Here is a 16077-nt window from a genome sequence, read left to right as displayed (position 1 = left end):
ATGGGGTCCTTGGTTCGATTCTACCTCGCGCCAAGTAAACTTTGTCTTGGACAAACATTGTGTGCGTGGGTTTTTATCGGGTTCTTCCCCCCCCCCCATTCATTCATTTCACCATTTCAATCATTTCTCATCATCACCGTCTCCTTTAGCCTAGCCGCAATAACCATGGATGTAAACTTAAAAGATTTCATTTCATTTTCATCTGCTCTTCCTTTGCAGGAAGTTTCAAGTTTAAATACTGTGGTCGGCCACTAAGACTAAAATTCAGGGATTTTCCCAGGTTTTGAAGCGAATGCCCACATGGTGCCTTTAACATGACCAACTTCCTTCTTCTTGGTTTCTCATTGTTGATTGTTGCTGATTCCAGTGTAAATTGATTTTGCAGGCTATACGTGGAAGTTTGTTAGGTAAATAGTAACAAATGAACTATGATAACTAGGGTCCGGAATTTTATGTTCTAAAAACTGTAAAATATGTATTTTTATGTGCTAATAAAGGAAAAAAAAATATTTGCTAAAAACTGAAAAATATTTAACAAAAATAACAAAGAAAAGTATGGGAAAACACTCAAGATAAGAAAAATAAATACTGGTATTCACCAATAGCTCCTATTCATCAGGTGTCGAAATTTCATGCGGATTGCAATGAATTAGTAACGTCTTTTCCAAATTGGCCATCGTAAAGCCTGCCCATTGTGACGGAATAATACCTTATATTGAAAAAAGGAATGTTCTACATCACACGATGTTAACCTTGCGTATTTGAAAAGGGGCATATCACGAATATCCACATCATCAACTTCACTTATGTTTTGGCCTTCCAATACTTCAGATATTTTGCAAAAGGTTTTGTAGCCAATGATTTTCTCAAACATTTTTTTTTTTTTTAAATATGACTTCAGCTTTCGAAACCGAAAACATTCCGCTTTCTTTCAACATACTTTACTTCTTTAACAGAAGTACTCAATAAATCTCTCGAAGTGTCTAGTTCGTTTATAGTATGAGTCAAGAAACCGAAATTTTCAGATATGAAAGCCAAGTCGCATTTCAAACCACTGTCACTTACTAAATTATGAACCATTTCAATGGGTGAAGTATCGTCTGGGTTTAGTTTAGTTACTACAGATACAAATGCTACAAAATTCTCCATATAATACAGTACTGCATTAAGCCAGGTACCCCACCGCGTGATTACATGTGTTGGACGAAGTGAAAGATAAGGATTTGTTTCTTTGAAATGTTCAGTTCTAATTGCCGATTTTATGAAATTTTTTCCCCATTTAACACTAACTTGTCCACTTTAGGATAAAGGGTTTAGATTTAAGACGTCGCTGTTTCTGCAGGTGGGAAATTGGTTGTAAATACGATGGATAGATTCATATAGAATATTCTTTTCCCAATGTTAATTTCTTTCGAGAGAAAGGAAAAAACAATTCGCTGTGAAATTTAGAATAAAATTACGAAAAATTATTAAAAATACGCATTTATTACAAAAATGTCCAAAAGATGTATTTACATAACTTTTTTCACAAAATATGTATTTTTATGTGAAATAAAATTTGTAATTTACACTTGCAGACTCTTAATTGGGATACTCTTTGTTTTGGGATTGTATGTATTTAGAAAAAAAATATGTTTTTACATATAAATCCGAGTCTTAATGATAACCTTAAATTTGATAAATGGATAATATTGTCGTTACTATTTTAACTAGTAAGTAGTCATTTCATTCATTATTTACAGTGAATATTTTGTAAAACCTTTATAATATTGTTTATACTTTCACGACGATAATGAAATTCTTTTTTAGCAATTAAAACAATCTTTCATGTTTATTTTATTTAGTCTTTATTCGTGACATTTGTTTTGTTGTCAACTGGTACTAATATCCTCCGAAGTATATTGCAATGTTCCTTTTTTTACCCTTTATCGAAAGAATAATGTTCTTTGTAATTTGACTCCACTAAACTTTTTTTTTTTAAATGTAAATCTCTTTCGATAGCACACTATAATAAAAGTTCGCATGGACGGGTTAATTCGTTTGTTTGTTAAATTATTGCTTATTAATATATTATATAATTATATTTGGCGTTAGCTATTACAGTTGTTACAATGTCGCACGGACGTCTTAATACTAGGATCGTGCCTCTCCAACTGACTTATTGAACCACTTTTTACACTCAGTGTATCCAATTACAATATAATACCCCCAATTCAATTCTCTTTTCTTATGCATACAAAATAATTCAACTGATCTTTACAAAATCTTAAACACTACAATATTGTGAATATATCCAGTACCAAACGTAGTTCTTTTTTTAACTTTTGGGGGCGCGGTGGCTCAGTGGTAGAGTGCTTATCTCTGGTGTGTAGGGTCCCTAATTTGTGGTAGACAACATCATGTCCCGACGGTTTCTCGGGGTAGTTCCGTTTCTCCCACTTCGTCATTCCATCACCCTTTATTTGCGTTAATCATCGTCTCCCTTAGCATAAAGGACATAGTCGCGGGAAGTTAAACTGATATATTTAATTTCATTCAATTATTTTTTTTCTACAACTCAATGTATATGTATTCAGAGTAGAAGCATCCCAGCCCCCGCCAAGTGAACTTTGTGGGGGACAAACACCGTGTGCGTGGGTTTTCTCGGGGTTCTCCCGTTTCCTCCCACTTTCTTCATTCCACCATTTCATTCATTACTCATCATCACCGTCTCCTTTAGCCTAACCGGCATAACCGTGGGACGTAAAACTCAAAGATTTCATTTCATTTTTCCAGAGCAGAAGCAATGACGTAATTATACATATTTACCATATGTCCATCTCAACGGTACTCACTGACCAAGCACAGCTGTGTGTATTTTTCTCTTTCTTATCTGTTAAGACATAAATTTTGCAAAATTACTTACGTAATAAAACGTAATATATATATACTACCGACAAAATAAACGTTATGTAACTCATGTGTGTATCCATATAACTATACATACATATTCAGTAGTTTGCCAACCAACACAAAGCCATTTTCCGGAAACGTAAAGAAAAATTTTCTTACAATGCTCCGAATTTCGAGTCTGGGACCAGAAAGCTGAAAAACTGTTGTAATGCTGCTAATTTAAAACTACTCCAAAGTTACTGTCCTCAAAGCTCACACTGATTACACTTACCAACTGAACTTCGTTTAAGTTTAGGACCTTATAAGACCAGCAAGAAGTCACTGTCTTCTTAGAGGAGCTATTTGCAGACGGTGTGTGCTGGAAGAAACTTAGAAAATTGAAGCTGATTAATAATGCAGATCTCATTACAGTTTATAATGCACGCTTTATAGAAAAGTTTCTCTCAAAACGATAATAACTATTTTTTCCTTATTTGATAGTCAGACAGTCGCAGTTTCGTAAAATATATTATTGCCATTTTTCCTCTTGCCGCTCATAATGTATAATTTCTATTGATACATGTAAGGATTTGTATTTTTTTCCCCTGAAATAATAAATTAATTATTACATCACCTGTAGTGATTTTGTACATTTCTTTTGCACGCTATTATGATTCTTTACGATGAAAAATATAAAATAATTTGATGTTAGCTATGAAAAGAGTTTAAATTTTTATAAGCATGCCGTTAAATTTTAAAATAATGAGTTAGTGAAAAAAATAGTAAAACGCTGCATTAGAAAAAAAAATTCCGAGTTAACCTGCGAATCTTTGACGCTTGGACCACAAGCTTCAGCAAAGTATATCAACTTTCACTCTTATCCTGCCTTTTCCAGCCTACCCAAAAGTCTTTTCTATCTACAAGAGAAAATGCAAAAGTCTTTGCGCCTACTGATTTACTGCCAGATTACAAACCATATTCAAGAAACAAGATATGTGCAATATTCTACACACCTTTATCTATTTTTCCACATAATTTCCGCATTTGTTGAGCACTTGTCCCACAGTTTTTCGATGCCCGCTGGGTAGAAGACGGCCGGCTGATGACTGGTCCAACGATGAGCAACGTTCTGCGCTTCGGTGTCATTCGTGAACCTCTGTCCTGTCAGGTGGAGGCAAGGTCTGAACTGTAAGGGTGATGTTCCATAATCTCCTTGCCACAAGAGTGAAGTTTGGCGATTGTTTTATTCGCCATATTTTGGTTGTCATGGGGGGAAAACTACATCATCGACATCTCGAATACCCTGGCATCTATTTTCAAACTCTTGGACCACCGCTGTACACTTTGCACTGCTAAACACTTGTCCCCATACACCGGGTCCATTTTCCTGGTATATCTTTGAGCGTTCCGGCCATATTTGGGAGCTGATAACAGCTCCGATTTTTCCCCGTATTTTGCTCCCTTGATTTTTGTCGTTTTATTTATCGTAACTACCCCAAATGGTATTGTAACAGTTGAAACTTAAGTCCAACCCCAAATACTCCAAAAAGCAAAGAACTCTAACCTGACGGTACAACCTAAATGGCATTTACTGTCTCATTTTTGGTAATTTTAAAATACATGGTGAGTCATGGGAAATGGGACAAATTAAAACCTTCATTTTTTAAAAAAAACAATAGCTAGACCTAGAAAAAGTTTACTAGCCACCACGACATGTAAAAGTATATCCATTAATGGCATAATTTGCAAAATATCACAATGTCATTATTTTCGAAATATAACTTCCTTCAAATGGCCTTATGAAATTCCCTTCATCAGACATCATAAGGATGTCCAGCAAGTTTTCATCACGATTCAGTTCGTGTAAAAGCAATTCACAGAAATCTTTTGTCAACAAGCCGTAGCTGTTGCACAATCTGTATCTTGTATGGATGATAATATCTTCTTTCAAAATGCGACGCACTGATATTTGTGATATATGTAGTATTCTTGCGTGGCGACGAGGTGATCATTGAGGATTTTACTGCAAAGCGTGGCGTACACGATCGATGTATTCTAATGTACGGGCTGTCCTTGAAGATTCTTCATGCTTCTTGTCGACGACAGAACCAGTTTCTCTCCATTCTTTCACCCATCTGATAATTGATTTTCTGTTTGACACACTAAAATGCCGGTCCTGCAAACGTCGCAGCTCCCGTTGAACAGCAAATATACTCTTTTTGCGAATAAAGGCTTCCTCCACTTAAACACGCACGTGTGGCCAACGACTCATGGTAAACTAAATGACAGACCTCTGTGATGTAGACAGCCCCAAATTATAATGGCATGAAACTAGCGCCACCGTGCACTTCAGTTTGGCAGTGTTACCACTTTCAAGTGTTCCATTTCCCCTGACTCGCCCTGTATTAGCATGGTAAAATCATAATTTGTACTTAGTATGCTAATATATCCGTTTAAGGATAGTAGAAAAGCCAGTGAAACGATTATTGGAAGTATGATAGATAAACATATGTTTTACTTCCAGATCTTTTTTGTATATGATTAAAAAAAAAAAACCAGCAAGTCACATGGTTCTGTTAGACGTGATATATTCCTAAAAATACTGTGATTTTTGTTTTTCAGGCATTCTCTTTTAGCTACTCGTCTTCTGAATGAAATGAATAGCACTTTAAATAAGAATCTCGTAATCACTGATCTATTTGCCCATCCAACTGTTTCGTCCATGGCACTTTTTCTGGAAGACTCTGAAGCTAAAGGAGAGTGTGTGAAATTGGATCTCAAAGCCGAAGTTGAACGACACGATCAGAATATTACGGTGTAAGTGTTGGCTTAGGAAAATTACGCTCTGGAATTCTAACTATCATTTTACTTACAGATTTCTGTAATTCCTGAATATTCTTTATGTTTCCGAGCTTTCAGCTCTCCCCTAAAGTCTTGGTCACGGAGGTTAAAAACAGGAAGAAGAAAAATAAAATCATCAAAGTGTCATGTTTAATTAATTTATTGAAATATTAAAAACGAAACTTCTGTATATGAGTGTACAATTAAAAAAAACATTTCATCAGTGTTATACGGAAGAAAATAACGTTAGACGTCATAAGATAAACAACTTTCAAAATTCTGTATGAATGTTTCCGCGTCTTGACCGTCGGAATTTGAAAAGGTATCAATAAACGTAGGGGAAGTAACAGAAGGAGTATTGGACGATGTATTATTGTTGTGCAGTCTGCGAGCCATTTTGTAAATATTTCTTGCACTAAATTTTAAAGCCCAAAATAGAAATGTAAGCCAGAAACCATTAAGACATGCAGAGATACGTATACATGTAGTATTTTAATGCTCATGAAGAAGTATTTTCATAATGTAGGCCTCTTATTATCGGCATAGCAGCCATGTTTAATTTAGAAAATTTTATTTAAGAGAATTTTAATGCTCAGTAGTCTTAGATATAAATGTGTATAGTGGTTAGTATCTTATTACTCTAAACAGCTAACAGCTAAATGATAAATTGGTAGCATGTGAAAGAAAAGAAGTTCAATGTGTATGTTTATTACAAAAGATTTCTATCTCATTATTACACATGTGCAGACATAGTATTATCAATTATCAAATATTAAGTGAGCTCAAAGGTCTGCAAAGTATTACAATATTAATTCATTAATAAATGATAAATTTAGCTTTAAGAGCTGTTATACTTGAGGCCTTAGCAGGAGACTGCCAGAAGAAAAAACTTCTTCAAAGAGACTTGAATTATTCAAAAGGTAAAGAACTTACATTTAACGTTAGGAGGTCTCTCTCTCAGCTCGATGTTAACCATCATCGTCGAAGCTTCAAAGTCCAATTGCAAGTCGCAAGATGACGGAGTAGCGAAGACAAGAGAATGATTGAGATTAAGATAAATAGTTCCAAAATTTTAAGCTTTTATACTAGTTTGAGAGAGCGAAAACAACCTGTACGTAACCAGTTCTTGTAACTTATTTTCGTTGTGGATTTTCTTTTTGAAAGTTGTTTGTCTTATGACGTCTAACGTTATTTTCTTCCGTATAACACTGATGAAATGTTTTTTTTAATTGTACACTCATATACAGAAGTTTCGTTTTTAATATTTCAATAGATTAATTAAACATGACAAAAGAATAAAATGGAACGGACTTTCCAAGGGGAAAAGCTGTGCTGGAAAACACATTGTTAATCATGCCGATAATCTTTAAATTAAAGATTAGTAACGGTAGATTTATTTTTTTAAAAAAAATTACGTAACGGATAATTTGTGTTGAATTATTAAATAATAGATTCGAATAATTAGGTTGAATAGAAAATGTCTTTATTTATGAAGAGAGGTTCAGCTGTAGGCGCTCTACTATCTAATTAAAATTAATAATATTCTAATACGCATTAAGGTAAAAAAAAAGATTTATATATTTTTAGAATATATTCAATAATAATAATAATAATATGCAAGAATACAGCCTTTTTTGTATAAATATACAGCTTCAGAGAAGCTAAAAATAAAACATAATGTATTATAATATGAATGATAAATAAACCGAATAAATTCCATTGAAATATTCAAATTCTCTAAACACAACTCATTAAAATCATAAGCAAAAATAAAATAATTAAAATAATAAAGAAAAGTAAAAACTACATTTTTACTATAATAAGAGTAAAGTTATCATTTAAAAAGAGCTTGCCAGAAGGTATTATTAACATTAAAGACATTATTTAAAGACATTGCAACATGTAAAAATCTTATATTGTGCTTATGTACGATCCTATTTGGAATTTGCTAGTTTAATTTGGAATCGTAATCTTACTAGTATCACTCAGGTTCTTGAGTCAGTCCAGATTTCTTTCTTGGCTTGGCTAAAATATAAATTCAAATTACATGAGATGACTAATAGGGAGATTCTTGCTAAGCTTGATTTACTAGTTCTTGAAGTTATGAGCAATCTAAGGCAAATAAGATTTATTCATGATATAATATATGCTTGAGTGAATTTAATTGAATATTTAAATATTAAAGTTCCTCCATATAATTCTAGGCTATACCGATCTATACTATGTAACAATAAATTGGTTGGTTCTCCACTATTTATTAGTGTTGACAATATTAATAAAAAAATCTCTCAAAATTGATCTATTAGATCTGAATTTTTCTTTACTTAAAAAACAATATTTAAAATCTTTTACTTAGTAGATGTATAAAATTCGCCTTGGTTTGGTATATTGTCTATTGAATTCTTATTGTCTTTGTATTATGTACCTTGTTTATATCTTTTTATATGTGTTTTCTTATATATTTTCTTTGTAATTTGTTCATTTTTATTATGTTAATTATATTTTACTTCTTAATAATACATTATTGTCGATTCAATAGCTATTTAATCGAGGTTATGTTGTAACTTTACTTTATGATTTAGCTTGTATCAAGCTCATCTTTTATTTTGTATTTGGTCGAGATGATTTGATATATTTTTAATTTATTTATTTTGTTTTATTTGTATTTCCTTTGTAATCTTTCATTGTATATTATTGTACATTATGACCATTTTGGCTTCGGCTGTAGTCTTTACTATGAATAAATTCAAATTATTATTATTATTATTATTATTATTATTATTATTATTATTAATAATAATAATAATAATAATAATAATAATAATAATAATAATAATAATAATAATAATAATAATAATATTGGAGTAGAGTTTGACTTCCCTTACAACACCTAGGCCATATGAGAAAGTGATAGTTTAAGATGAAATCCGAACCTCCGTAATTCCTTGAAATTTCAAGGATTTTCCATGGGAATCGAACCCGGGACCCCCGTGCACCAAATGATCCCAATCTATCCACTAGACCAAACAAAGGGATATTATTATTATTATTGTACTGTACTTCCACTAACTTATATTCTTGCTCTACGTACTGCAATGCATGTTAATGAGGTAGTTCTGTTAGTGCTTTATATTATAATATTTGTGTATGGTTTAGCTAAGTAATGTTCGGAAAGTGTATCTGGGTTTCATAATTTGATTTAGTGTTTAAGTGTGAATTGAAGAGAGAATGACTCAAAATAACTGTAAATTTAACATTTCAGAATGGATATGAGACTGAGAGCATTTTGGCGCTCATTCCAGTTGTCCGGTCTAAGATGGAGGCGAGGAAAAGTTCTACTTACAGGAGTTACTGGATTTGTTGGAACGTTTCTTCTCAAAGAGTTGCTCCTTACTACTAAAGTAAGTTCTCTTCGTATCTATTGTTAAATTTTAATAGATCAAACTAGAAGTACAACGGTAATTTTCCGTTGTGGGGTTATACGGAATGATCACAATAACTTTTATGGATAAATGTTACACCTCATGTGGAAACGATAGTCCTAATTGGAAAATGAAATGAAAATGAAATGTTTTAGTTTAACGTCCCACGATTATGTCCTTTAAGCTAAGGCAAGTGAATGATGATGGAATGAAATGTGGGAGGAAACGGGAGTACCCGGAGAAAATCCCACAAACTTACTTTACTGGAGATCGAACTAGGGATCCGACGCCAGAGGTAAGCGCTCTACCAATGAGTCACCGTCCATCCTAGTCCTGTTTTGATTGTAATTGGTTAGCATAGTGTAGAATCCAGTCAGACACACAGGAAGTGAATTCAAGGGGCTCCAGATTTTCGTTGTTCCAGTAAATTGTGGAAGAGTGGAGAGAATCAGCTGAGTCGAACGGAAAACGAATGAATGAAATAGCAGAGAAGAAAAATACAATTTCAGACGTAAGTAAAAGGAGTGAGGAAAACACGTTGGGACATTTTCTGAAAAGGAACTGATATCATGAGTGACATGATAGAAAATTCGGTGGCAGGAAGAAGAGGGAGAGGCAAAAGAGGGTACAGTTGAGGGATGGTATTAAAACAGAATTGCTACATTAAAACGAAATTAGCTGAAAATCATGGTGCGTGGAAACTGTTTAATTCGCGCCAATTGATCTACCAATAGTAGCGTAGAATTAAGATATGTATGCTGTGTAACAGGAAGAGGTTCTTTCTCTTTTTTAAACTAATTAATATATATAAACAACTACCCTGACCACGGTGGCTCAGTGGTAGAGTGTTCATTTTTGTAACGTGGGGTTCCTGGTTCAATCCCAGCTCGCGTCAAGTGGACTTTGTGGTGGACAAATACCATGTGCGTGGGTTTCCTCGGGGTTGTCCCGTTTCCTCCCACTTTCTTCATTCTATCATTGCCTTCATTTCTCATCATCACCATCTCCTTTAGCCTAGCCGGCATAACCGTGGGACGTAAAACTGAAAGATTTCATTCACTTAATTTCATAAACATCATGAAAATATATTCCAAACTATTTCATGTTGACATTTGCTCTTCTTGCACAAGAAAACATCCATTGATAGACTTAAAGTTGAAGAGTATCTCATTTTTGCCAAAAAGTGGCATTGGCCCTTTTAGACCAAGCCACAGGATGTTTCAAAACAATACCGACAAAGTTTGGGGGGTGATTCCTGACACCAAGATAAGACAAAACCTATAGACCAACCTGGGTGCACAAACGCTTCCTTTCGGAGTTACAGGCTGTCGAAAACATGAAAAAGTGAACTTTCAAAAGTCCATAACTCCAATACTATGGGACTTACCGTAGTCGGGTCAAGACTTTATTTAGGAACTAGTATGTGCCCTGTCCAAATATCCATGTTTCAGAAATCCTCCGATACTTCTGCAACAATTTTTATAGAGGTAATGAGTACTTCAAATTATATGTCCATAGCGAAAGTGCCTCTATAAAAATTGTTGCGTGAGTACCTTAGGATTCTGAAACATGTATTTTTGGATAGCGCACATATTAGTTCCTAAGTGTAGTCTTGACCCGACAATGGTAGGTCCCATAGTTTTTGAGCTGAGGACCTTGAAAGTTTATTTTATCATGTTTTCGGCAGCCTATAACTCCGAAAGGAAGCATTTGTGCACCTAAGTGGTCTATTCTTTTCATCTTATCTTGGTGTTAGGAATCACTTCCCAAACGTTGTCGGTGTTGTTTTGAAACACCCTGTATATGTGTATGTATGTATATATGTATTATGTATGTGTGAGGATGTCTGAAGGTTTTATATATATATATATATATATATATATATATATATATATATATATATAACCTTCAGACATCCATTTGGCTTCGGGACATTATAACATTATTGTTGATTGATCTATTGTATACTTAGAACCGTTACATTATACACAGACACCATTCTATATTTTTTATATTGTGTATTAGCTTCTGTGTTCTATAACGAAATTCTGATTGCAGACGACGATTTACTGCCTTGTTAGGGAGACTCCAGAGATGAGTCTTTTGGACCGTATCAAGAAATCGTTCCGCGATTACGGCATCCTCGGTGGCAAAGAAGAATCCAAAGAGATTGAGAAGAGGATGGAATGGGGAGTAGTTCCCATGAAAGGTATAATGCTACTGAACCTTTATAATTTTCTGTTAACAGAGTGCAGTACTGTTTTTTAATTGTTGTTTGTATTAACGGCAGCTGTAAAATACATATATAACAATGATTATTATTAATTTGAAGAGAAAGATTACTTGTAAAGCAAAATGCGCAAACAGTTTGGAAACATTTGAATAACAAAATGAAAATAAGCAAAATAGTGATGGTAAAGTCTCAATGCGTTTTCATATAACACTATATAACAGGTATGTGCAAATTGGAACAAGGGTTGGGCCAATCATAGAGGACCTACTGGTGTCGAGGGCCGTATGGGACAACGTATAACATTTTCATAACAATTGAAAGTCCATATTTAATGAAGAAACTCATTCAACGTACACTAACATCACAGGAACACAAAAAACTGTTATAACGGTAACCAAAATATTTATTTACTAAAGAAAAGCAGAAAAAAATGTATAATTTTATGGAGAATTTGACTCCTCATGTTCTGAACTAGTCTATGAATGTTCCGTGGAACACTGGATGTTTCAACGCGGATGATACTTTTCAAAGCGGACATCAGCTATCCAGAAATTATTTTCAATTCAGTTTAAGATTATGTAAGAAGTATATTTTCAATTAGGAGGTCTGGCGGGTCGGATTAAAGGGTTCAGTGGGCCAAGACTGGCCCGGAGGCCGGTTGTTGCACATGACTGCTTTATAAGATATACAGTGCGTGAAAAAAATGCACGACTGGACAGAAAATCGAACCCGGATCTCTTGCTTACCGTGCAAATACAAAAGCCACTACATTAGTAGTACGTTCTCTGAACAGTCATACATCTCTTCACTTTTTCACTTTTTCAACAGGACTTGTAGTACGGTCCATGTGGTCTGAATGGCTGAGGATCGACTTCGAGAATAAATAATTTTAGCTGTTCAGGGAGCGGACTAGATTGCATAGTGCTTAACGCATCAGCATGGTAAATAGGAGATACCTGGCTCCGGTTAATCATGCGTTTTTACACTCTTTGTATATTATTGACTTCTCACTTATAGAATAGATTATTTCATTCATTCTGTTCGATTGGCAGAGCTCAAGAGTCTAAAGGTACTTATAAAACCATAGAAATTGTTATTGACGTCCTTAAAATTTTGATAGAAATTAGAAGTACTACAAGAAGATGGCACTAAAAACAAGTTACAGGTTGCAAAGAATACATAACAACATATAATAATAATAATAATAATAATAATAATAATAATAATAATAATAATAATAATAATAATAATAATAATAATAATAATAAGTCCAGGTTTATTTACTAAAGTTACCTAACAATCAGAATTCCCCTGATAAAATTTATTTTTTAAAAGATTAAATTAGGTAAATTTATCATTCTGCTTTCAGATTTCTGTAATTCCTGAATTTTTATAGTACCAAACTTTGAATTTTCTCCTAAAATTTTGAACACGGAAGTTTAAAAACAGGGGGAAAAAAGAATAGAAATATCAAGGAATAAAAAGGAACGGACTTACCAAGGGAAGAGCTGTGTTACCTTACAAAAAAGACGTTGTGCAGTGCGTCGGCGATCTCCAAATGAGGTGAAGCGAACTGAAATATGATGAAGTCAGTTTGCGTGCCTTTCTTGTTCCTTATTGGAAGGTTGCTAAGGAACAAGAAAGGCGCGCAAATTGACTCTGCCATATTTCAGTTCGCTTCACCTCATTTGGAGGATGATGGTGAAACTCGAAGCGGGACCTAACTCCTTACGCTACTACTAGTGGTTATCACCTGATCTACCCAGCGTTTAAGTAATATTTTCGGTGGTTCTGTTGGTGATCGCACATCTGTAACAATAGGGCAAAATAAAAGGTTCGATGCATTGCATATTGGCTGTCTTTCATTTAATCTTGTCACCTCTTTTCGCCACCAGCGGTCAAACGCTGCATTTCTATACCGAGATTCTATGACAATGTGTGTTTATTTTGGTACTGTATCAGCTCTCACAATTTGACAATAAATATTTCGAATACCCTGTTGAGGGAACTTCAGGAGGAACAAAAGATTTCCTTAGAAATGTAGAATTTCCTTAGAGACAAAAGATAAAATATGGGGACTGTCCCTAGGAAATTGGATGTCTGGTAACTTTACCTTATGCGCATGCTGCATTTTTCTTACATAACATTTCTTGAAAATAACACTATAGTCTTAGCTGTAGTTTGTTTCTGTAGTTGATCTCTAATGTTTGAGTATAACCTAGTGTACATTTTGAGTGCTTTTCCTCTCTTCAGGTGATATAACCCTTGTTAACCTTGGAATGACAGAGGATGACTACATTTATCTAACATACGAAATAGACTTCATTATTCACGCGGCTGCTTCTGTTAATTTAATCTACCCTTACCAAGCGCTGCATAGTAGTAATGTGCTTGGAACTGAGAATATAGTTGTATTTGCTTTGGACAATAAAATTAAACCTGTACACTATATCAGGTATGACTAATTTTCTATAGTATGTTTCTTCCTTTCTTTGTTTTTTAAATGTCTAATATTATATTTTCCAATATTTCTTCTTATTGTGTTTCCTATCCTTTAGTGTGTTAATTTCGTATCTTATAGTGTTAATTTTTAACACCTTCCTAATAATACTTGCAAAACAGAAATTTTAAAACAAAGCATTTCGTCTTAGTTCTTTTCTACCTTTGGAATAGAGTTGCTTTCCTTGTATGTTGTTTCCTCACCAATGGACAAAAAGGCAAAGAGAAAAAGAAAAGAAAAATCGGAAACAAGAAACCGGAACAAATCAAGTTTGTTTATTTATTTGTACATGTTTCTGAGGACTAACGGCATCTTTGGCCTTAAGCCCATCACATTTGAGGGATAATGTTCCTCGGTGAGCACACTATCCGGAGAGCAGAGATGGAGTGGGTTAGTGAGTCGTGGGTGAAGTGGGTTAAGATATGAGTGGGACAGTGGGTCATGAGTCAACAGGACGTGACCCACTACACACCACAACCCACTCTAATCCACTGTGACCCACAGATTCACTCTGCTCAGTGCATTGTAGACAGCATCTTCTGAACACTGGTGAATTTCTCTACGATTTACTTTCAAGGCCTCTAATTTTCTTCCTTTTTCATTTTTTTCTATTTACTTACCTGAGATAAGTATATCTAAGTGAGAAAAGAACTTCAGGCACTTTTGGATATTGTTATTTGTAATTGCAATAATAGCAACAGGACTTAATACTTGGCTTTCGAGACACAGTCGAATTTTACTCTTTTTTCTTCCTTTTCCGTGGCCTACTTTACCTTGATTTGAAACTTTCAAATTTTGTCCTATTTTCCACTGAAAAGTATCTGTAATCCAACAAGGAAATAATTATATTTGGTAATTAAATTGAAATTCTTAGTAATGTAGTCTATTGAGTGGTTGAGCATAGAAATTCAAACTCTGATTAGATAATTTCACAGCCTTGTTTTATTACAAGTGTAAACTATTTATTCAGTTGAAAGGAGGGCGTGGATCACGGGTCAGAGTAGGTCACGGAGGGTGGTGGGTCATGGTTCAAGTTCTCATTTATGCACGCAATCTCTGCCGAAGAAGGGGGAAGAAAGAAAGTGGCCTGGGACCTGTATATTGGGTACCATCCCGGCATTTACCTGATGTGAATTAGGAAACCCTGAAAAAACCTCACTCAGGATGGCTGGGCTGAAAAATGCTGTTACACCTTTTCGACAGTGTCCCCACCGGAAATCTAACCCGGGACTGCTTGCACCAATGACGAGAGCGCTAGAGACACTATTTTACGGGGGGCCACTACAAGTCAGATTAAAATGCCTTTATTGAAGAGGACGAGATTCTGTCGTCCAAGAGCAAGAAACTGTATGTGCAGCTTCGGACGAAATTGAGTAAGTAAAAGTAGGCAAATCGCCATGACCGTGAGGCATAAACTGAAAAAATAAATAGCCATATCGTTAATATTGGCAACGTTTTCGTAGGTATAAACCTTACTGTATTCATAAGTTCGAGGCTTTTAGCTGAACGGAAAAGCGTGATCGTTTGAAAACCAGTCTTTTGCCTTTGAACCGCAGATCTCTTATAATATCTGACTCTTGTCACTAAAAGGAAGGTGAGTAATATTAATTAGTATATTAATGAAATATTAATAAAAAGGAAGGTGAATAAAGGTAATGAGTTGAATTTGAGTTTAACGTCCCGTTAAGCAGCAAAGCTATATGAGACGTGGACCTACTGATTAATGTGGAATCCGAACCACATGAGCTCCCGCCGGGAATTGAACCCGGGTCTCCCACGCCAAAGGCGCGTATGAATAAAGGTAAGTAATTGGTGCGAGTGAAATGTCTGATTTGACGTGTGCTGTAAAACTCACCTCAGCAACACGACACAGGGATGTACTAAGGTCATGCGTTTAACGTCACGAACTTTGTACACATCCAACTTTCTTTACACAAAAACTAGGATATTCTGCACAGTAAGTCGCAAAAAATGTTAACAGTGCATTTGGGCCAGAAATGGAGAATGAACACACCATCTGCCGTTGGTTTATCAAGGTATATGCCGGTAACACCATTAAAAAATGAGCCCCATAGTTAGTGACCAATGTTATGTTCAGATGAGTTTTTTAGGAACACCGTGTAAACGGATCCTCGACAAAATGTTCGTGCCATTATAGACAAATTAGGGACACATCTTACTACTATCGTTCGGCAGCCCCGTGCAATCGA

General features: G+C 34.8%; 1 protein-coding gene across 4 annotated transcripts in view; it reads left to right on the top strand.

Moving 5' to 3' along the window:
- Positions 1 to 16077, top strand: part of LOC145681174 (uncharacterized) — a 396630-nt gene that overhangs the window by 337853 nt on the left and 42700 nt on the right. For all 4 annotated transcript variants that reach the window (XM_081752648.1, XM_081752647.1, XM_081752649.1 and 1 more), the window contains exons 13-16: positions 5494 to 5688; positions 8975 to 9113; positions 11193 to 11343; positions 13621 to 13822. In XM_081752648.1, coding sequence (XP_081608774.1) covers positions 5494 to 5688; positions 8975 to 9113; positions 11193 to 11343; positions 13621 to 13822 — 687 coding nt within the window. The remainder of the gene's footprint in view (positions 1 to 5493; positions 5689 to 8974; positions 9114 to 11192; positions 11344 to 13620; positions 13823 to 16077) is intronic.

This window comes from Thermobia domestica, chromosome 3 (assembly GCF_964235325.1).
Source record: "Thermobia domestica chromosome 3, izTheDome1.hap1.1, whole genome shotgun sequence".
Classification (NCBI taxonomy): Eukaryota; Metazoa; Arthropoda; class Insecta; order Zygentoma; family Lepismatidae; genus Thermobia; species Thermobia domestica.
Note: the sequence above shows the minus strand (reverse complement) of the source record. Positions and strands in the feature narration are given on the sequence as shown.